A 22,377-nucleotide genomic window follows, 5' to 3' on the forward strand; every position below is an offset into this window, starting at 1 on the left:
ACGCAGTAGTGTAGGACTTGTGACTGGGGGATATAAAACAAAATAACCAAAAATTTCAGTAAGGGCACATTTCTCTGTGCAGGTGAACACAACTTGTTGAAACTGCTGTACGAAAAGCTACATGATTTTGCAAATGTGAGAGAGCACTCATCTATATCTTAGCCATTGCTAGCTCCTTAGCTAGTGTACACAACATCTGTTAAAAGCCAATTTGTATGAAAAAAAAGTGGCCCCTGGATTTTAAAGCTGTGAAGACCTGGCAGAGTGGGCAGTGGTGGCCTACGTGAGTATTGTATGATAGGAAGAGGCAAGTGTACCCTGTCACCCATCACCTGGAAAAGGATTTGTTTGGTGTTCTGTGTTCAACATAACAGCCTAAGATTAAATCTGGTTACAAAATCTGGATAGCTTTTAGAAAATGTTCAGGGCCTTGCTAAATTCAAACATTATAACTTAACTGGCAGAGGAAACTAACTTGGCATTTGCGCATTACTAAAGGAAAATAACAACAACAAAAACCAAACAAAACCACAAAAACCAACCAACCAAAAAAACCACACAAAATTGTGTTATTTGATATAAGGCTACTTTTATCTACTTACCTACTTTGACTCTTTAAAACAGAGACTGAGGGCCTCCCTGCTGGCGCAAGGGGTTAACACACAACCTATGAAGCTATCTGCAGCCACTGCAGCACGAGTTTGATCCCCGGCCAGGGAGGAACCCACATGTCACAGCAGACCTCTCCTGTTTCGCCCATTGCTCCCCTCAGCAGTGTATTTCAGTCGATCTGCCTGCCTGTTCTATTCCCCTCTCTGTCTCTCATGAACCCTCTCACCCCCCACAACTCTGGCCTGTACCCCAGTTCTTGTATGTATAAATAAAATCTTTAAAAAAAAAAGTAAAACAGAGACTAAAATATAAACATCTTGAGAAACAGTATGAAATTTGCTTTAGGTTCTCCATTAAGATTTTTCTCTTATGAGCTTTATTTCAGAATTGTTCCAAAAAGCATTATATTAAGTGACATTACAAAAACAATAAAATAAAACCACTAGCAACACAACTCTAGAAACAAATGAACTTATTTTATGGACATCTGTAATATATACATAAATCTGAATCCCTTTTCTTTATATACCTAGAGTTTATAAAATCTTAAGTATTACGACAAATTGAAATATTAAAATAAAGTGTAAAATTCCCTATCTCTTCTCAGAAACTCAGTACACCACTCTACTAATCTGAGATTTTAGACAGCATACTTTGCATGAATTATTTATTTAATATTATCTAACCAAGAAAAAATAGCACCATTAGTACAATATACTAAAAATTTATCATATATCTCAACTTGGTTACATTTTGACTGAGAAGAAACACAATTCAAACATAGTAATACAATCTGAAATGAACTTCCTCCTAACAGGGTGAAGAAAATATAAATGTTTGGAAATGAAACCATCTGATTTCTCAATCAGAATAATTATTTTAAGGTAAAACTCCATATTTAACTCTATATTGATTCTTTCATTTTGTTTTATAAAACTGAATGAGACATAGCAATTTTTATTTAAGTATCCTGGACAGGCAGGTTGAAAGGTCCTAAAGCCACATGCATGTGAGTGATTTATGGATTACATGTGAATTAAGGTAGGCTAGCTCAGCCCAACAATACTGACAAAATATTAGAAAGATAAGTCATTTTCTTCAGCAAATATCAATAAATGCTCTGAAACTGTGAGCTAGAATTGTTAAATTAAAAGTGACGTAATCCAATGCAATACGGAGACCTTTATGAACCACAATTTGGACGTACAGTTCGATAATAGTTTTCATATATGGGGGAAACTTAAACTGGATAGTATTAAAGAATTGTTAATTTTGATGTTATAATTCTATTGTTATGTTTAAATATATACATATAGATAGACAGATAGTCTGGTATTTCTTTGAAATACTCTAGCAAAATCTTTTTAAATGTGTGAGGAGTGGCAAATAACTAAGAACGACAACATGTTAAAAACTGTTTAAGCTGGGTGAGTGATAAGTATACTACTAGTACTCATTATATTAGTTCCTCTATTTTTGTGTATCTTTGAAATGTCCCATAAATTTGAATAAAAAAGGATTAATAAGTAGAATAAGTATTCAATTCCAAAATGTTTTCATGTAAGTTGAATTTTGAGTTGTGTTTTAGAGAGGAAATAATAAAAATTCCTGGAGTGAAAGGGAACAAATAACATTGGGTTGAGCAAAAAGGACAGAGATATCTGTGTTATGCATATATGAGTATGTAGATGGCAGGCTACTGATGTAGCTTTGAAGAAAATCTAATAGAATTCAGAATGTGACTACAGCTACTCGTTTTCACTTTCATGAAGAGGAATGAAACTCTCTTATTATTCAGGATGCACAAAGGAGGAGCTCTTTTGGTCTATGGATTACCCTTCAGCATGTAAAGCCATGTTGTCATTTCGTTTGAATAATCAGAGTGAAATAAATTACTAGATCTAAAATGTGCATGCAGAAGTTCATTACAAGAAACAAAATAAGATCAATGTCCTAGTGCAGTGGAAGCTGTTGGATTATGTGTAACAAACAGTTCAAGGGGCCCTGAGACCTTATTTATTAAATTGAGAAATATTAACATGGTTTATTCCACAGCAACAATGTCTGGGTAGCATTAGAGACAGAACGTGTTCAGCTGATTGAATGATTAGATGAGTGATTTTTCCTATCGTCTTATAAAAAAAAAAAAAAAGCAGCAACAGTGACAATGAATTATGTAGAAATGAAAAAGAAAAAGCTTAATGTGAATGGAAGCTAGTTACCAAGAGACCTAATTGTGCTAAGAAATACGAGCAAACCTATAAATAATGTAAGAGGGCTTCAGTTGTTTACTAGGTAGATATAATGATCCTGGTCTGTCTTTGTGTAGAAGAGATTTTCCCTGGCAAGTTTGCCAAATTATACTTCTTAATTACAACTTGTGAATGTAACGGGCAGAATGGAAGGAAATGCACTTTTATTTTTTATTGATCCTAAATAGTTACCAATAATCCCCAGTCTCCTTGATGCTCACAATAAATGTGAAAGTCCTTGTATGAGGACTTACTAGGAAATAATCAGGTCCCAGGGGAGTAGCTCAGACTGAGGTCAGCTAATCCTCCATAGGGATCTTTGAAGGGTTAACTAACTGCATCACAACAAATAGAGCATCAAGGAACCATCATAGATGCAACACAGTGCCAAGCTTCTTTTATGAGCTATTAAAAAAATAGCAAATTCTAATATGCATTTTAGACAGCATTTATGACAGGTTCTGGGAGTGATATAAAACAAACAAAAATTCCCAAATCAACTAGGATGATAGTATCCATCGGAAATTAGAGAAAACCATTTAAAAACAGGAATAATTCTATAAATTTAAAATAATAGCTATCTAAGTGAAGAGAACAAAAATATTGGGTATCTAGTGGAAGCTAGTAAATATATTTGCCAAAGGAGATTTGAAATATCAAGTCTGCAAAATTTCTTGAAAGCAAACTCCTTTGTTCTTTTCTACTTGATTCTTCCCCCCCTTCCATTCTTATTGTTCCCATTACATAACAATCTCTGGACAGTAACAGTTTAATATGAGTTACTGAGTAAACAGGCCCAACCTCAACAATGCTTCTAAACTGTAATCTTGAAAAAAGAACAAAGTGGGCAGAGTTTAAGCAAAAGATTGACACCAAGGACATCATTATAATTCAAGCTACTTAAAGATTTAAACATATTTGTTCATAAAAGATATCAGTATAAACTGTAGTTAAATACTTACATCTCACATTTTACATGGTCATTTAGAGTTCATTTTGGTAGAGGGAGAATGAGAATATTTTCTTTTTAGACTTTCTTTTTATAAGCTTTGAAGCTAATAAGTGATTCAGGGTGAGGACTTCCAGAGCCAGGAGGTTCCCTGCCAGTAAGGGATACTGTTGAAGTTTGTTTTTTTGCTTTTTTGTTTTTTTTTTTTCATTTTGTGTTCTAGATTCTGAGTCCTAGGGCAAGTAAGGGATAATTAGGCAGCTTCAAGGGCAGTGCAGGGTCTTCAGGAGAGTTAAGGAAGGCTCCAGAGATAGGACAACAAATTCCAAATGGAACTAATCAAACACCCCACGACTAGGGGTAACAGGACATTCTGGAAGGACTGTAAAGAAAAGTATGCTAAGATAAGGGCTGAGACACAGAGACTTAGTTCTGGGCACAGAGACATTCGGGCAGTGAGTGAGACCATGGAGAACTAACCAATCACAAAGAGACTGGTGGAGCTTTAGAATAATTAGGGAAGGAGATCTATATTCTCTGAGGCACCACTCCACTTCAGCTTCCCTGCCTCTTCCTGGCATAGGAATCCCACTTTATTTCTGTTTCTTTTCTCTTCAATAAACTTCTTCTTTCTCTAAACAAATCTGCCTCTTTTCACTTGCTTGCCTGAGTGTCAACGAAGTTCCTGCTGCGACTTCGTGAGACACCAACACGTGGTGGTCTAGTGGCTGTGATGGAGAACAAGAATAGAAAAACTGGAAAGGAGGCCTCACAAGACCAGAACCTGACTTACACAAGGAGGTGGGGGTCAAGGGGAATAACATGCCCTTTAACCCAGCCGTAGAGGTCGGACCCTTAGTTATCACAAGGCATGAGACCCAAGCAGGATCAGACTGCTATGGGGAGTGAGGCACAGACCTGAAGGCAAATGTATGGAGATTGGGCCCATCCTGGAATCTCTGATCCCCTTCTAGTTTTGCCTGTTACCCAACATCTGCAACAAGCAGGCCACTCCACGGAGGAGTGACACCTCCCAAAGAGAAAAGGACTATATCAGTGCAGTCTCTGCACTGGCTCGGGCAGCACTCCCACTGCCCACCTGTGACTATGCAGGTGCCTCTTCTCACCAACTCTGCAGGGCAGCAGCTTTCTGGCTGCCCATGACTTGTACCATGCTAGGACTTCTCTTCACTGACCTCCCTCAGTGGAGGCTGCTCTCCTCAAGGCCACCCGCCTGCAACCAGGCAGGCCTCTCTAAGCAAACCTGCCTCTCTGCCTTACCCTAATAAACCTGGTCTTTAAATATCACTAACATCTCTGCCTTGTGGCGAAACTCGCCTGGGGAACTTGCCACATGCCGCTGAAATGGGAGCTCTGGTGAAACCTTTCCCAGAGTGAACCCAAGGACCCCACACTCCGTAAAACTACATCAGCTGGGGCTCAGTGCTGCCACTGCAGCCTGAGATCCATTCCTGGCTGGGAAACTAGGCCTGAAAACTTGCAATTTTGGAATCAATTCTAGAAACATCTGAATCATGCTGACTTCCACATAAAGAGGCTGATGTCAGATCTTAGTGACAGGTCATTACAAAGGATATTTCTTGTTTGGCAAGGATACAGTGGGTGGGGGATTAGGACAGGAAGGGTTGACCCTGGAATTACTAACTCTAGCGCTGTCTCCTGCCAAGTACACTTTCTGTAAATCTAGAGTTCCATCCATATCAAGAGCAAATCAGAACTTACCTTTATGAAACTTTTGACACCTGATCTATGATACTTTGCCATCATATTTTTGGTAAAAATGTGTTACAAAGTAGGAAAAAAAATGGAATAATATACATTTTATACATAGTAACTGGTACTGCCCCTTAGGCCAGTTATAGAGAAAAATAAGTAAAATGTTCAAAATTGTCATCATTATATGAGTCATGTATTTTATTTCTACGCAAATATAGTGGTAATGTAACAGGGTGGTCCCCAGGAAAGGGGGAGGTTCCAGGTTCCCTGCCCCACCCAAGGGAGGGTGGAGCTGAGCAGGAAGAGAAGAAGTTGCCGAGGAGACTGAGGAAGAAAGGAAGCAGGATGGAGCCAGAAGGAGACCTGGAGGAGGTACATGGAGCCTAGAGACACGTGAAGAAACTGCGCTTGTCTTTTGGTCGTGGACTGGGTGACACAGATGTGGGTGAGACCCATGGGGAGGTGACAGTGGCAGCTTTTATCTTGATTGTGATTTTGCTCTTTTCTTTCCGGGCTTGTCTGGTTGTTTCTGACCCTTTTCTGTGGGTCCCCACTGGAAGATGCTTTAGACTTGTGGCAGGCTTTGGGGCCTTATTCTGGGCTGATCCCATATGGATGAACTTTTACCCACGAGGGGATGGGTAACTTTGGGTGCTTCATTTAGAAACTAGACTCTTTGCCTTTCCTGTATTGTTTCCTAGTTTTATTAAAGTTCCTTCCCATTAAGGTCTCATATGTTTTGTGTTGATGCGGCAGATGGCAGAACCCGTTTAGAATAGGCAGGTTTGCGGGTTTGGGCTGCCCCTCTCCCTGTATGGAACCTCCTCCTTTCGTAGGGACCACCCTGTTACAGTAACTCTAGCTTAAAGAGATTATGACTAGGTTTCAATGATAGAGTCCCTGACAGCACTATAATTTAACATTCTGGATGCATCTGAACTGTAGAAATGTGAACAGAAGGAAAACAGTTCTTTAAAAGTTTATATACAGTTCTATTAAAAGTTCACATGCAAGTGACTCTGTTAGGGGGAAAAGGATGTTCTAAGCTAATTCCATACAGGCTTTGTGGACTCCACCCCCACTCCAGACCAAAGCCATCAGGACACTGGGAAAGACAAATCCCATTACCACCAAAGGGAAGGTGGCTGGAACCTGAGGGTGGAGTTAAGCAGCCAGGTTTGGTATAAAATCAGACACGTGGGCCTGGGGGGGGGGGGGTTCCCTTTTGGCTCTCCACCAGCTCATGGCTCTTGGCCAGCTCTCAGAGCGCCATTGGGTTTCCAGGTCGGCAGATCGGGTAGGACACATTTAAGACTTTATTTCCCTATTTTCCTCCTGAGTTGTACATTTCCTCATTTCCCCTTCACTTTAAATAAACCTTTTATTAACTTTGTGTGTGTGCCTGCAGTAGAGTATTAATAAGTCCCTTTTAATTGCACTGGTGAGGACCCACATCCAGGCAACCTGTTTTCTATTGGGGCTGCCTTGTAACAACTCCAATAGTATAAAGCAAAAATAAGCTGTCTATTCGCTCAAAAATTAAATAAAATGTGGGTAAATTTCATGTTATTTGCATTTCTTTTGGTGAAATATTATAGGAAAGATGCCTATTTCCAAGACCCTCTATAATTTTCCTATGAAATTTAAGAATGATTAAAGTTTTTTTTTAAACATATAGAGGCATGTTTTATTTATTTATTTGTTTGTTTGTTTGTTTGTTTTGTTCATACATGCACTGGGTACAGTCAGAAGTGCGGGAGGGTGAGAGAATTCACCAGAGGCAGAGCAGGGAACAGAACAGGCCGACTGACGAAACACACTGCTGAGGGGAGCAGCGGGCGGCAGGAGAGGTCTGCGTGCCATGTGGGACCCTCGCCCGGTGGCAGGGGAGCAGCCGGGGATGGAACTGGCGCTGCAGAGGCTGTGGGCAGCTTTGCAACCCAGCGCTAAACCGCTGTGCCACCGGGGAGGCCCAAGAATGATTAAAGTTTTAAATTTGTCAGAACCTGTCAATTCCTTTAAAATCTTTTTCCTCTGTTTAGTTCTTATACCATTAGATAAAATTTCCCAGACTACACCATTTTTGGTATCTAAAACCTTGCTAAATTTCTTCACTTCTTGGTATTTCCTTTTGAAAAAATCTCTCCTCCCCGTTTTTCCCCTCCCTCTCCTACAGGTATTCAAGAGCCCCCAGAGTGTTGCCCCCTAGCCTCCAATTCACTTGCAGAAACCCTTGCAAATAGGTTGATTTGCTGTTTCCCAAATATGTAGATTTTTAACTCTAGTCTTTTTGGCTTGAGTCATCCTATATTTAAATATCAGTTCCTCTGTCATTATGCCCAATCAGCGGGTTTCTTTTTCCAGTTCTCTTTTTTTTTTTTTTTTTTGGTGGGACACTCACTGTGGCTGGGGAACGAACTGGCGCTGCAGAGGCTGCAGGCAGCCTCGCAGCCCAGCACTCAACCGCTGCACCACCGGGGGAGCCCCTTTTTCCAGTTCTCTAGTGTTATTATATATATACGTTACTGAAATGTTACTAATATGCTTTAAAATTTGAATTATGTATACCTATGGTACATTTCCCACAATAAAAAAACCAATGGAAATTAGCTGTTATATATTTTTTATTTTTGATAGCCTGGGACTAGTTTACTTATATATTTATTTTATGAAAGAATGAATTATATTGAATGATATTCAGGAAATGGTAAGTTGACTTTTAGGGGTCATTGCTGTCCATTTTCACAGCTTTCAGAGAAAATTCAGTATTAACAAACTTATAGCTCTGTACATTAGGATAGGAATTGAATTTAAAAATATTTATATGTTGAGATCCTAATCCACAATATACCCAGTGTTTATAATATTTGTGGATTGAGTGGGGCCCTCCTGGCAGGCCTGGTGACCCGGTAAGAAGAGATCAGAGAGCCTGCTCCTTTTCGTCTTTCTGCTGTGTGAGGAAATAGTGAGAATACAGCATAGTGAAAGTCAGGAGAGCTCTCACTGGGTGCTAAATTGGCCAACACATTGAATTTCCAGCCTTGAGAACTGTGAGGAATAAATTATGGAGGTTTAAACCCCCTAGTCTATGATACCATAATGTCAGGTTTACAGGCCTAGTCTCCCAGCCAGGAATGGACCCCAGGCTGCAGTGGCAGCGTTGAGTCCCAGCCACTAGACCACCATGGCAGCACAACTTTGCTGACACTCAGGCAAGCAAGTGAGAAGAGGCAAATTTGTTTAGAGAAAGAAAGTTTATTGAGGAGAAAAGGAACAAAAATAAAGTGGGACTCCCAGGCCGGGGAGGGGCAAGGAAGATGAGGTGGAGTCCTGCCTCAGGGAATATAGACCTTCTTCCCTAATTATTCTCAAGCTCCGCCAGGCTCTTTGTGACTGGTTAGTTCTTAGTGGTCTCACTCACTGCCTAAATGTCTCAGTGCTCAGAACTAAGTCCCTGTGTCTCAGTCATTATCTTAGCATACTTTTCTTTATAGTCCTTGTCCAGGAATGTCCTGTTGTCCCTAGTCCTGGGGTGTATGATTAGTTCCCTTTGGATTTTGTTGCCCTTATCTCTGGACCCTCCTTATTCCTCCCAGGCTTTTCCTATTTTATTCTGACCCTAAGGGCTCTCTGCTTGCTCTATGCCTCAAAATTTTGTTATTGCAGCTTAAGCAGACTAATAGAATATAAAGTTTCAAACATTTATTTTATTAAAAATTTTAATGTTTCACAGAAACATTGAATGAATTTAAAGAAAATGTCATGTTTCCAACAGAGTAGATAATACAATTCAGAGCAGATTGGGCAAAAGTTACTGGTGATTCTGGGAATGATAGATAAAAATTTTGCCTCACCATTATTTCATTTTTCCATTCAAAAGTAACAGAATTGTGTCATAAAGACAGATTTCTATGTAAATTTCAAAATTTCAGGTGTTTTCTTTTAAAGCATTTTGCACTCTAGTATAACAGGCCAGAACACATTTTCATATAGTTTTGAAATACACAAAATGTACACTTGATCAAGATTATATTTATTTGATTTGAGAAGGCTCTTTCTACATTGTTACATCCATGTTATTTTAACTCATTTCTGGGTAAGCTAGTTCTCACTAATTCACTTTATAGTGACTATTGGTGGAAACTATAAGCAGTCTCTTATTTGTTAAAGAGACTTAAAAAAATTTTCACCAAAATTAAAACTATCTCAGGCTGAAAATTATCAAAGTTAAAGGATCACATGGTCATCTTTGATTTTTATTGCTGCCTCTTTCATTCGCCATTAAGTCCTAAAATCATTTTTCTCTATTTCATCTTGAAAATCCGTACATTCTTGCCTATTTCTACTATTGTGGTTCCAGTCTGAGCTCCTGTTACTTCAATCTTGAATTACTGTAACAGTGTGCTAGTTGGCATCCAGACCCATGTGCCTTCTCTTTCTAATTTATTCTGTACATGCCAACAGATAAAACACTGCTTTCAGAGGTCTTTGCTCCTACCACTTATTGAACAAGGTCTAAAACACTGATGCTGACATTTCCAGGCTCCACATCTTCAGAGCTACAATCTACCCACTCCTCTGTGAACACATTTAATGTTTTTGCCTTTTTGCCTTTCTTATCTCAATGACTTAGTTTATAGAATTGACCTTATTTTGTATTTTCTTCTCCTCTTTCTAATATTATGGTACAAATCAAATCCCCACTCATCATTTAGATCTTTTTAAAACTCCTTAGTATCAAATGATTGCTTTTGCAATGGTTCAGTCTCAGTTTTTAACTCCTGCCTGTTGGGTGATTTTACCAGTGATCTCACTTCCCTTACTAAATGTAATCTCCCTGCTTGAACATCTTCACTCTTTCCTGACATTCTTTCTACACAGTCCTCTGAAAGTAATCTGGGTTGAATGCCTTCTTGGAATTAGGGTGATGTTTAGAAAGGAGTGGGGATGATTTCTCTATAGTTTTTATTGATGGATGCTATTCCTTAAAACACAATTATTTCAATCATCGAAAATCAGCACAAGCTGATTTTTTAGTCTCTCGATAAGATAAGGACAAAGATGAAAGAGGCAAGAATCTGATTGAGTCAATTATGCACTTCTGAAAAAAAAAAATGACCACCAAAGGGAGAAAATTTTGCCATTTAGCAAAAGGTATTTCCACATTCTTAATTCTCCCCATTTCATATTTCTGTAGACGATAAATTCTAAGAAAAAAATATTTTAATCTCCCAAGACAAAAAAGAAAACAATATGGAAATTAAAGTGGGTTTTTTGGGTATATTCATACAGATATCATTTGTTAAAATGCAACTTATTTATTTATTTATTTTTTTAACAGAGGCATGTTTTATTTATTTATTTGTTTGTTTGTTTGGTTTATACAAGCACTGGGTACAGTCAGAAGCACGGGAGGGTGAGAGAATTCACCAGAGCCAGAGCAGGGAGCAGAGCAGGCAGAAGGACCGAAGTACACTGCTGAGGGGAGCAGCGGGCGGCAGGAGAGGTCTGCGCGCCATGTGGGACCCTCCTCCGGTGGCCGGGGAGCAGCCGGGGATCGAACTGGCGCTGCAGAGGCCGCGGGCAGCTTCGCAACCCAGCGTTCAACCGCTGCGCCACCGGGGAGGCCCAAAATGCAACTTATTTTTTCAAAGATGGTCTGAAAATAGAAAAGGTTGCTAAGATAAAGTAAGCAGTCTGACAAGTATGTCAAAATTAGAAGGCATTATTTAAATACAAGCAGAGGAAGTGGCACCCATAATAGGAAACCAAGAATGGAACAATCAGAAAGGTAGGAAAAAGTAGCACTCAGGAAGTCAAAAGCCCTTTTTAGCACTGGGAGTGGGTCATGGTGTTTCATACTACAAAGCTGTCACCCAGGGTGAGGAATGAAGAGAGTTCTTCAGATTTGGAAATGAAAGATTACTGGTAATCACAGAAAGCACAGTTTTATGCAAACTGTCAACAAACAAAAGGCTCATGTTAACCTCGTTGCTCTTATGCCTAGATGCTCTTATGCCTAGTATGACACGTGCACATTCATTGGGTCCATGATTTCACAGGAAGGGGGGTGAATGAACGTACAATTAAGACCTACTATTGGTAAAGCAATATGAGCATCTTTGTAATCATAGCCTCAGAGGGAGGAAATGCAAGAATCAAAATGCAAGTTTAGGAAATGCACGTTTATAAGTCATTGTTTAGAATTAAAACCATTTGAATGCTTGTATTGCATCTACTATATCTGAGATTTCCACCCATGGTATTTTATAAAAATATAGCCTTCACCTGTTTTATCTAATTTCATTTCACATTTTGATTCCTTGGGGATTACCTGTGCATCAGGTATAGAATATGAAAATTTGAAAAATCCTAAAATATCCCTCCTTTTTTTCCCTTCTAAATAAACTGAGACCCAGAAAGGTGAGGAGAGGAACAAGACTCATATTAAATGAAAAAAAGAAGTGGGACTAAAGGTTACAACCTCATTCTCAAACTCAAGGCTGTATTTAATTATAAATCCTATGATGACCCTAAATGTATGTGAATGTAGCAAGATTCGTGGTCTCATATTACTCAACTTTTCCATGAATGATTTAAAAAGTGGAGAATGAATTTCAATTTTAAACACCTAAGTCTCAATAATTGTAAAGGGAAAGTTATTTTTTAACCTAAATTGATTATAGAGGACACATAATATAATTAAGCATATAAAATTAATGCTAAAATTCACTAGGTAGTATTATTTGTAAACTAAATTTTATGTTTCAAATGAAGACTGTAAAATGAAGGTTATAAAACAGAAGAATTTTACAAAAAAGAAACTTTTTCTCATTAAAAAAATAATCCTTCACTATTAAAATGAGGCCTACATCAAATCATCAAATCAGCAGATACTGAAATTCTGTTCTGCCTGTTCATACTTTTGTATCATTATCAAACATAAAATTGCAAATGAGGGAGCAAAACACGTTTTTACAAATTGAAGCATCTGTGTATTGCAATTGCTCTTAAGCTATATTTTAAGTCTACAGCAGGAACTAGATCCTAAAAATCAATCTGAGTGAAGATAATCATATATCTAATGGCTCAAAGTACTACATATACAGACAACATGTTCCAAAGTTTGGAATTTAAATGTTACTCATACCTTCTAGTGAGTAATTATGGAAAGTTTGAAACATTTCCATCTCTCATTTCCGAAAGATTCCTTGTTATCTGGTAGCAGAATGCAGTTCTCATATGGGAGCTCTTAAGTACATAAATCTATCACTTAAAAATTAGTACTTTATAGGAACAAAATTGGGAAGAGTCATGACTTTAGGGGTGTCATTGCTGAGGACTTCTGGGTAACCTAATCAATTATGTTAGATTATATGAATGCACATAAGACATACAGACGAGATATGAATGTCAGCAATCTTACTGATTGTTCCAGTGACAAGCAAAGTATAGAATACCATGATCCAAAGACTATCAACAACAAAACCCAACAAGTTGCAGTATACAACATCAATGTCACAACCCATTCAAGAGTGTGGTCTGATTATCCTCCATCTATGACTGAGGGATAAATTCAACCAGAGAAATTATGGGCTAATGTCAAAGAACAAAGTACATAATTATAAAAGACGAGTTTCTGTGTGCTAGTGTTACATGGAATGACTGGTAGCAGATTTGTATCTGCTCTGCTCTGTTTGCTAAGTAGGGTGTCAAAGTGACAAAGTCATCAAGTTAGCACTTAAGTAACTGAAGTTGGAGAAATGAAAAGCAAATCAAGTGTGGAATGGGGCCTCCCACCTCTTGCCTGTCTTCCGGGCCCACAGCCTTCCTGCACTCCAGGGCTGTCCTGTTGTACGCTCCAAGGCACTAACTGGCATCTGCGCCATTTGTGAGTCTTCCACCTACAAGAAAAGGAGCCCCATGGTGAAGAAACAAAAACACCAGGCAAATCACAGAGATGTAGCATGGAAACATGACCAACCACTATAAACAGGAATTAATTTAAAAATGCTCAGTCCTATCTTCATTTAATTTATATGCCATCAAGACATTATAAAGAGCAGCTTCAGACATAATAATACTTTCTATAACAAGAGTTCATCATCAAGGTCTATAGAAATGGCTTCTACAGAGAGCACTTAGACATTTTTTTAATGCTAAGGTTTGCCAGGAAATTACACCAGAGTATCAGAGTGAAGATTTTCATTTACAGGTAAATTGCTATTTTATATTCAAGTATGACACTGTATTCAAGTCATGAACCTTCTGCAGTGTTCTTTGGTTAGTAATGTAGAGGTAATTAATATGCTCTCAAAAGCAAATCCTTCAAATAAATGTTCAGACTGATAGCTGTCAATGTTCATCATGTAAACTGACAATTATACTGTTTGTCATCTAAGAATTAAATATAAATTAATTAAGATGGCAAATTTGTCATCTATTTCACCTTAAATTATTATTTTGTGATCATGCAATCCATCAACTAATGCCATAATATTTCACTTGTTGTCAGCATTACAATTATATATGACATCAAGTTTCAGTTTGGGACCTGAAGAGTTATGAAGAAAAAATTCTCTAGTAATTATCAAGATGATGATAGGTAGTTTCAATAACCTTAATTTTCTCTGAGGTGGCCACAAATGAACATAATAGACATTTCACTAGCATCATTGAGATAAAGATGTCATTTTGTGAACTAGAAAGGCAGTCTTTATGAAGAACAGGTGCTTTTCAGAACCAGGGGGAAAATGCTGAAGTTATTGTCTCAGTGAAAAAGAACAGCTTCCCAGAGCATCTGTGTTTCATAATTATTAACCACTTTTTCTGCATCTTATAGTTTATATCAACATAAGAAATTTCCCCAAACTCCTAGAGCTAATAATACAGCCAATACACCAGTACTTGTCTCCCTGGGGATTATTTTAGTGGCAGGGCAGTTCTCCTAAAGTGGTAAGACACCGCACACATGGATAGACACCCCACAATGCACTGAGCTTGCTGGCAGTGCTGGCTTCCTCTCCTCATCACTGCAAAGAACAGGGACTTGTAGTGTTTGCTCAGTACATTGCTCACTATGCTCTTTCCTTAACTCTATTATTACCTGTAGCTTTGGCATGCTTGGGGGGCCTCGCAGGTCTTCTCTTCATAGAGGGAATCTGTGCAGTCCCGGCCTCCGTTGGCTGGCAGCTGGATGATGACCCGATGCCGAGACTGTTTCTTCACTCCCAAGTCCCCTGGAAGCAAATAGAGATTTAACCTCTGTACTTTGCACTGATGCAAGAATCTCCATATTCTAGCTGCTGTGGAGAAATTAGATAGCTCCTAGCTACCCATGCTTTGACATCCCTGAATGAGAGGCTTCATCAAGTCTAATCATTTTCCCAAAATCACCCAAAGACTGCTTATATTGAAAACTCAATCAATTTATATTAAAAATTTGAAAAGAGAAAGCAGTCCACAATCACCTAGCCTTCCTAATGTGCAGTTACAAAGTAATTGCACTTGTGTATATTTCTTTCCCCTTGAGAAATATGACAGATCTAATTAATTTGTTTTCCTCTACCTTAAGTTTATTTTCATGTCATTTCACATAGCCCAGTTTACCACATGGGACTCATGCACATCTAATGAATCTTTCTTGTGAGAATATATTCAATGTTTTAATGTGAAATTTTATCTCTTTGTTATTCACTTAATTTGAAATGCATAACTTGTAAATTATTCTAGCCACTTATTATTCATGCTAAACAGTCTAAGATCTTCAATTCAAGTCCAATTCTAAAAGTGGTTTCCTAGAGGCAGACTTCTTAGAGAAATATAGCAATTCATTCAAAACAGCAATAATTATAAGTAAATAACTCCAAATTATGTTAAAAAACAATGGGAATAGTTAAGACTTGCTTTCAAGTAAGATATCACTTTCAGAGTATTATTTATATATAGATGTTCAAAATTTTTTAGTACTAGAAACGGATAATGTATAAAACCTCTCAACTTTAATAAAAGTTATTCCAACAATATTTAGACTTTAAGGATGAATAGCTGCCTGGCACAACTGCTTACAAAACAATTCCCTAAACAATGATTTTTAATAGAGTTTCTCTTATACTTTTTTTTTTTTTTGGCAAAAGCATTCACTATTTTATACACAGACTACAGAAACAGAGAAATTTAGAAGATTTAGTGGCTCCTAACAATGAAAGTTTAATCAGAAGTAAAATTAAATGTTCTTAACTCCTAGCAATGCAGTTGAAGATTCTTGTATTCCAGGAGAGGATGCATTAGATCAGTGATTACTAAATGTCTAACTGCACAGAAGAATTTCTTCAAAATGAAACAAAAACAGTCTATACCCAGAACTACTAAATCAAAACTTTCTGAAGCCAAGTTTGGCAACTAATTGTTACAAAACTTCCCAGAGAATTGTGATGAACTGGAATTAATTACTTTATATATCTTGCCTCAATTTAAGATTCTAGGGTTTACATGTAAATTTTTAGATTATTCCCATTGTTGGGGAAACCTGTGCTATTAAAGATTGTATAAACTATTTTAGTGAATAATTGCAATACTATAGGTAATAGATTAGGGAACTAGGGGCTGGTGGTATTATGCAATAAAGAATTAAATATTTGTAAACTTTGTCATAGATTTTTTTTTAATTAATTTATTTATTTATACAAGCACTGGGTACAGTCAGAAGCGCAGGAGGGTGAGAGAATTCACCAGAGCCAGAGCAGAGAGCAGAACAGGCAGAGTGACGAAGTACGCTGCTGAGGGGAGCAGCGGGCGGCAGGAGAGGTCTTCGCGCCATGTGGGACCCTAGCCCGGCAGCTGGGGATGGAACCAGCACTGCAGAGGCTGCAGGCAGCTTCGCAACCCAGCGCTCAATGGCTGCGCCACTGGGGAGGCCCTGTCATAGATTTTTTTAAATGTGATAATGGCAGTTTGAATGTCAACGGAAACTTTGCATATTAAATATAATTTTTCTAGGAAAAAAACTGAGGAATGCCAATGAGACTTTTAATAGTTACAGTCTCCATCCATTATATTGCCCAATGGCCCCTATTTTAAGAAGTAGGTGATAAATACCTCTAATAATTCATACCTAGTAAAAATTTTGTTTCCCTTGACAATCTGTTAAGAATCCACTGTGTGTCTACATCTTGCTTTGTTCACCACAATCTCAGAACAAATTTCCTTCTCAATGGTAGGAGCCATAATTTACTTGATTTTCTAGTGTAATTTTTCTCTTCCCTTTCCTTCCCACCAGCCCCATTTACTACCTGACTCTAACTTTCCTTTATACTTTATTATTTTCTTTTTTTATGTCTATAGTCTGTCTTTCATCATTTTAAAGGAGGGTGCTAAGAGACCATTCTTACTTGCTCAGCACTGGCAAAAGGAGGGAGGTATTTGGAACAGGGAAAGCAGTGTAGAATACAGAGTAGCAATGGTTAACCAAAATGGTTAATATTTTTAGAGGCAACAATTTTCTAACGCTTCTCAACCTATAGATAGAAAATAGAGATAGAATTGAGACCAAGAGACCAGGGACTGGAGGGGACAGGACAATGAATTCATCAGTGGCACCTTACAGACTGATGTACCTGGTTATTAACTTTCTAGATATCACTTAACACACAGGCACAGCTTTCAGATTGGGAAACAGCAATCAAATAATAGTGTTTTATTTCTATTTTATTGACTTGAAAGAAAAAAAAATTCACATATGTACAAATCTGAAACATTCTAGTGTCTTCTCATTATAACCACCAGTTTTACCAGATATAAGAAAATGATCACTCACTACACTTTTATAGTTGATTTCAGAGTGACAACCCATCTGTTCTTATAAAAATTTCAAACACCTCAACCTTGTGCAGCCCACAGGACAGAGATTGTGATCTGATTAAAGTGGATCATCCCAAACTCCTAACACTTGAAGAGGAAATTTAATGGGCTACACAGGAAGTGCCATGACATCCATGTTTCTATCCACTGGGAGGTTATTTTTTGCTCAGATCTCAGTTAAGAAATAACTTGTACACTGAAAGAAATAATGCCGTAGAGCTCAGTCAGGTCATGGAGCCCTCAGATCAGAGTACAAAGAGAGCAGGACAGCATACATTTAAAAAAGAAAATCGCAGGTTCTGCACTAATAAATTGAACTGGTAAACCCGACATTTGTAGCCTTCTTAGTTTCCTGCATGTATTTACACCAAATTTATTATATGTGATATATATATACATGATATATATATCAGCCATATATAATATGTATATATTATATATAAAAATCTCTATTTCTATTTTTTCTTTGTATTGTGTCATCTAGGACAATAGTCACACATAGCAAATGATTATAAATATTTGCTGACTGAGAAAACATTTCACTCTTCAATGGACTATTGGTTAGCCTCTCCTATTTCTTTTCATTCATTTCCTTACAGTAGTAAACACGTAAGTACTAAGTCTTCGTATTGAGGATTAACAGCAACTAGGACATTATTTTGTTTATTGGAAATAATGTGCTTGGAAAAGTAAAGGAGATTTTCCTGGAGTGTTTATACTTGAAAATACCTGTCTATGATAGGGACAGGAAAAAAGGGATTGTGTATTCAGAGAACAATTATGTGATAAGAGGGCACATAGATTCAGAAGATATTAATCTATCACCAAGTTACAACATATTTCAGATATCTGAAGATATTACCAGAGAAATTATGAAAGGATTTAGAGTAATCAAAACTAGGATTTGTTTATCTAGAAGTGGGAAGATTTGTAAAAATTTATGAAAATTTGAAAAAGTTCACAAGTACATTGGTTGGACAATTAAACTTCTCTGCACCAGGTACTGGTCTTGATCAGCATTGATTTTTCAAGACATCTCTTGGAGAGAGGGATGAATACCATTTCCAATTACTCTTCTTGTTCTTCGAATGCTAAGCTATTCTGTTCCATTTTCTGCAATATCATAATATAATTTTACCTCTTTAAAGTGATTTTTTTAAAAGAGGGTTTTAAAAGTTCAAACCCTTATAAAATTTAGAATTTACCTGCAGAATTAAATTAAGAAGAGCCACCTCATCTTTGAATTAATTTTCTGTTGTTATTATCTATTGTGCATTTAACATTTTTTAGCATTTTTAATTGTGTGTGGAAGTCAGTGTAATTTCAATGGAGCTTAGATTATTTCCATTTCATAGAAAATAGTGAAAAAGCTAATCACACACCATTGCATCGTTTTCCTTACAACAAAAGGCTAGTTTTCTGTAACACCATCGTATCCTTATTTTCACAATAGTCTGCAGGAAAAATAGAAAAGTTTTCTCCAGCTGCATGAAGCATCTTGGGAGTGTTGTCCAACAGTAATGCTCTCCTCCCATTATTTATCTTGCTTTATTTCCTCAGTACACAATTATAACTATTCTTTTTAAGTCTGAATGTTTAGGTTTAGGGTATTTTGTTCTAGGAAGTTTATTCATAGAGCTACCAAACAGAACAGAGATCTGATCTCCTGTTCCTGCTCTTAGCCAAACATAACCCAGCCTCTCTAAGAGCCTCTTGCTCACAAGTCAGCAGATTCCCAAACTGGCATTTTTTTGTATTCCTTTTCTGTCACTATTCCAGGAGCTACAGGAGAAAATAGTTTCCTGCTGGTACCATGCATTTTAATTTACAGCAGTTATCTACTTCCCCCCACAAGAGACCTTCCCGACTAAACTACATCTCTCATGCCTTGTCACCACATGCCCACACCACCACCCTGAATGCCTTCCATCACCACTTGACCCCACAGCACTATCTTTATGTATGATCCAATTCATTTTCTCATTCTTTTCTACCTTCTAGCCTTTCCATCACTATGCCCGTCACTATGCCCATTGGCCATGTGCTCTCTCATCTACAATCTCGTTTTGGAAAGTTTCCTTCATATTCTTTGCCAGTGGAACTGGCTCTAGCCTTTTATCAGTCTTTTTCTCCTTCAATCTCCCTTTAAAAATCTCTAATTCCTCTGAAGGACTGTCGTCATCAACTTTATCATTAGCTATTCACCTTGTAGTGGTCATTCCCAAACTTCGGAATATCACTCACTGGAATCCTTTCTCTTTCCCGCTGTATCACATCAATGACTTTGGCATCCACATAGTTATTCCAACCAAGGAACCAGAATCTGAGTTCCTGTATTTTCTCATCTCTAGTGACATTTTCTTGCATCTCACATCAATTGCTACCTCTTTTGTTCATCCTGTGATAGTATTATCATTAATACCTGCACGTTTTCACCTTTAAACATCTAATTTCTGGCTACTCTTCCTAATCTTGTAGCTTACCTACTAGTTCTGTTCTCATTTTACCAATCTCACACTCAGCTGAGATTGCCAATTCATTTTACCTATTACCTTTTCATTATCTATTATCCCACTTCTGATTTCACTTAGATTCCATTAATATTATGAATATTCCATTATTATTATAAGTACATCGTTGAGAATATCCTTGGCTCTCTGTTATTCTCCCTTTCTTGTATTTTCCTGGGAAAGTCCTGACACTAATTAATATCAATCATTTCCCCACACTTTTCCTGCACTCAGGCTCTTGAGAAACACTGGCAACTGTTGAGCAGCCCCTTTTCAAAGACATGACCAAACAGGCACTCTGTATTTACCTAGAAATGCTTAAAATACTATATAGGATGTGATATATAAATTTAAAATCAAGCATCAGTAAATTTGTCAGCAAATACAAAAGAAAGGATAATCAAGGATATTTGTATTAGCGAGCTTTTCTTCATGAACTAAATACTTTTCCTACACTGATACATAAACTTCTCAGAAAGACTGCTTTCAGCATACCAAAATAAAACTTTGGCCAGACTTTGATCCTATGTACAAATACACTGAAGGAAGGAAAAAATAGGCAAAACACTCCACAACACTGGCTTCAGAAACATCTCTGGGGATTTGTCTCTGATGGCAAGATAAACAAAAACAAATATAAACAAATGTGATTATGTAACAGGGAAATTAATCCCAGGGGGGAATGGAGGTTCTAGGTTCCCTTCCCCACTCTAAGGCGGGGTGGAGCTGGGCAGGAAGGAGAGTAAAGAGGTCTGGGAAAAGGAAGAAGATCAAGGAGAGGACCTGCAGGGGCACATGGAACAGAGAAACATGTGAAGGAGCCACGCTTGCTTCTAGGCCTTGGACTTGTATCAGGGACTTTGGGGACATGGAAGGAGACACTTTAAAGAGACAGAGATGTGGGTGACAGACCCATGGGGAGGCTGACAATGGCAGCTTTTTTATCTTGACTTGGGTTTTGATTTTGCTATTTTCCTTCCAGACTTGTCTGACACCTTCTGCCCCTTTCCTGTGGTTCCCCAACAGAAGGTGCCTTAGATTTGTGTCAGGCTTTTGGGCCTCAGGGGTCCTGCTTTGGGTCCACCCTGTTTGGCTGGGCATTTATCCATGAGGGGATGGGTAACTTTGGGTGCTTGACTTGGAATCTATATTCTTTTTTCTTTTAATTTTGTACTAATTGCATTAAAGTTACTTTCCATTGAAGGTCTTAAGCAGTAGAGTATGCTTTGTCATGATGCAGCAGACAGTAGAACTTATTTAGTGCGTGCACGTTTTGGGGTGCCGGAGTGCTCCTCCTCCCACTCTGTAAAAATTACATTAAACTGAAAAGCTTCTGCACAGTAAGAGAAACTATCTGTAAAACAAAAGGACACCATTCTGGATGGGAGAAAATATTTGCACATAATGCATCAGACAAAGGGCCTGATGAAGGCTAAGAGTAGAAAATTTAGGATGGCATTGTCACAAGACCAAAAACTGGAGTTGAGGGTAGAGATGATTAACAGAGTGATTAAAGCAGTCACAGAAATGAAAAATCCTTAGACACAGGATCCCGGTAGGCACAGGCTGCTGTGTTCAAAATAGTGTTTTTGTATTCTTTGAGTAGTACTCAAGCGAGGGATTGCTGGGTCAGATGGTAGATCTGTTTTTATTTTAAGGGTCCTCCATACTGTTTTCCATAGGGGCTGGTCCAGTCTACATTCCCATTAGCACTGTACCAGGGTTCCTTTACTCCCACATTCTCACCCACACTTGGGTGTGAAAACATACATTTGCAGAGGTTTAAACCTATAACCCTCAAAGATACAATGATGTAAACTAACTTTACTTCAACTAAAAAAAAATCTCTTTTACCTTCTTTTCAATATGATTTTCCCTAATATTTGCACCCACCTGGGCCTCCCCAGTGGCGCAGCGGTTGAGCGCTGGGTTGCGAAGCTGCCCGCAGCCTCTGAAGTGCCGGTTTGATCCCTGGCTGTTGGGCAGGCGAGGGTCTCACATGGCACGCAGACCTCTCCTGCCGCCCGCTGCTCCCCTCAGCAATGTACTTCGTCACTCTGCCTATTCTACTCTCTGCTCTGGCTCTGGTGAATTCTCTCACCTTCCCGCGCTTCTGACTGTACCCAGTGCTTGTGTAAATAAATAAATAAATCTTTAAAAAAAAAAAATTTGTGCCCACAGTGGTTTTCCCCTCACATTCCCTATATTTGTTTTTGTTTTATAACTAAAACCTTATTATTAAATTATTACATTATTGAATCTATGTAAAAGAGTTCTATATTTTAAATTAAATCAGAAGTTTCCTTTAAGTCAGGGGCTCAGTCCTCTCTACAGGGCCATCAGTGTGCTATTTATATATAGGAGACTAATAAATGTTGGGGTATCATTTAATAAAATTAAAGCTTACTCTGTGCTTTGCTCAGCTGAACAATGCTGGGAAACACAAAATAGATAAGAA

General features: G+C 38.0%; 1 protein-coding gene across 1 annotated transcript in view; it reads right to left on the reverse strand.

The window, feature by feature from the left end:
• Positions 1-22,377, reverse strand: part of THSD7A (thrombospondin type 1 domain containing 7A) — a 420,185-nt gene that overhangs the window by 53,527 nt on the left and 344,281 nt on the right. The window contains exons 10-11 of the mRNA XM_054692399.1: positions 14,657-14,789; positions 13,351-13,454 (exon numbers count right to left, since the gene is read on the reverse strand). Coding sequence (XP_054548374.1) covers positions 13,351-13,454; positions 14,657-14,789 — 237 coding nt within the window. The remainder of the gene's footprint in view (positions 1-13,350; positions 13,455-14,656; positions 14,790-22,377) is intronic.

Source organism: Talpa occidentalis, unplaced genomic scaffold, assembly GCF_014898055.3.
Source record: "Talpa occidentalis isolate TD23 unplaced genomic scaffold, MPIMG_talOcc4v2.1, whole genome shotgun sequence".
Classification (NCBI taxonomy): Eukaryota; Metazoa; Chordata; class Mammalia; order Eulipotyphla; family Talpidae; genus Talpa; species Talpa occidentalis.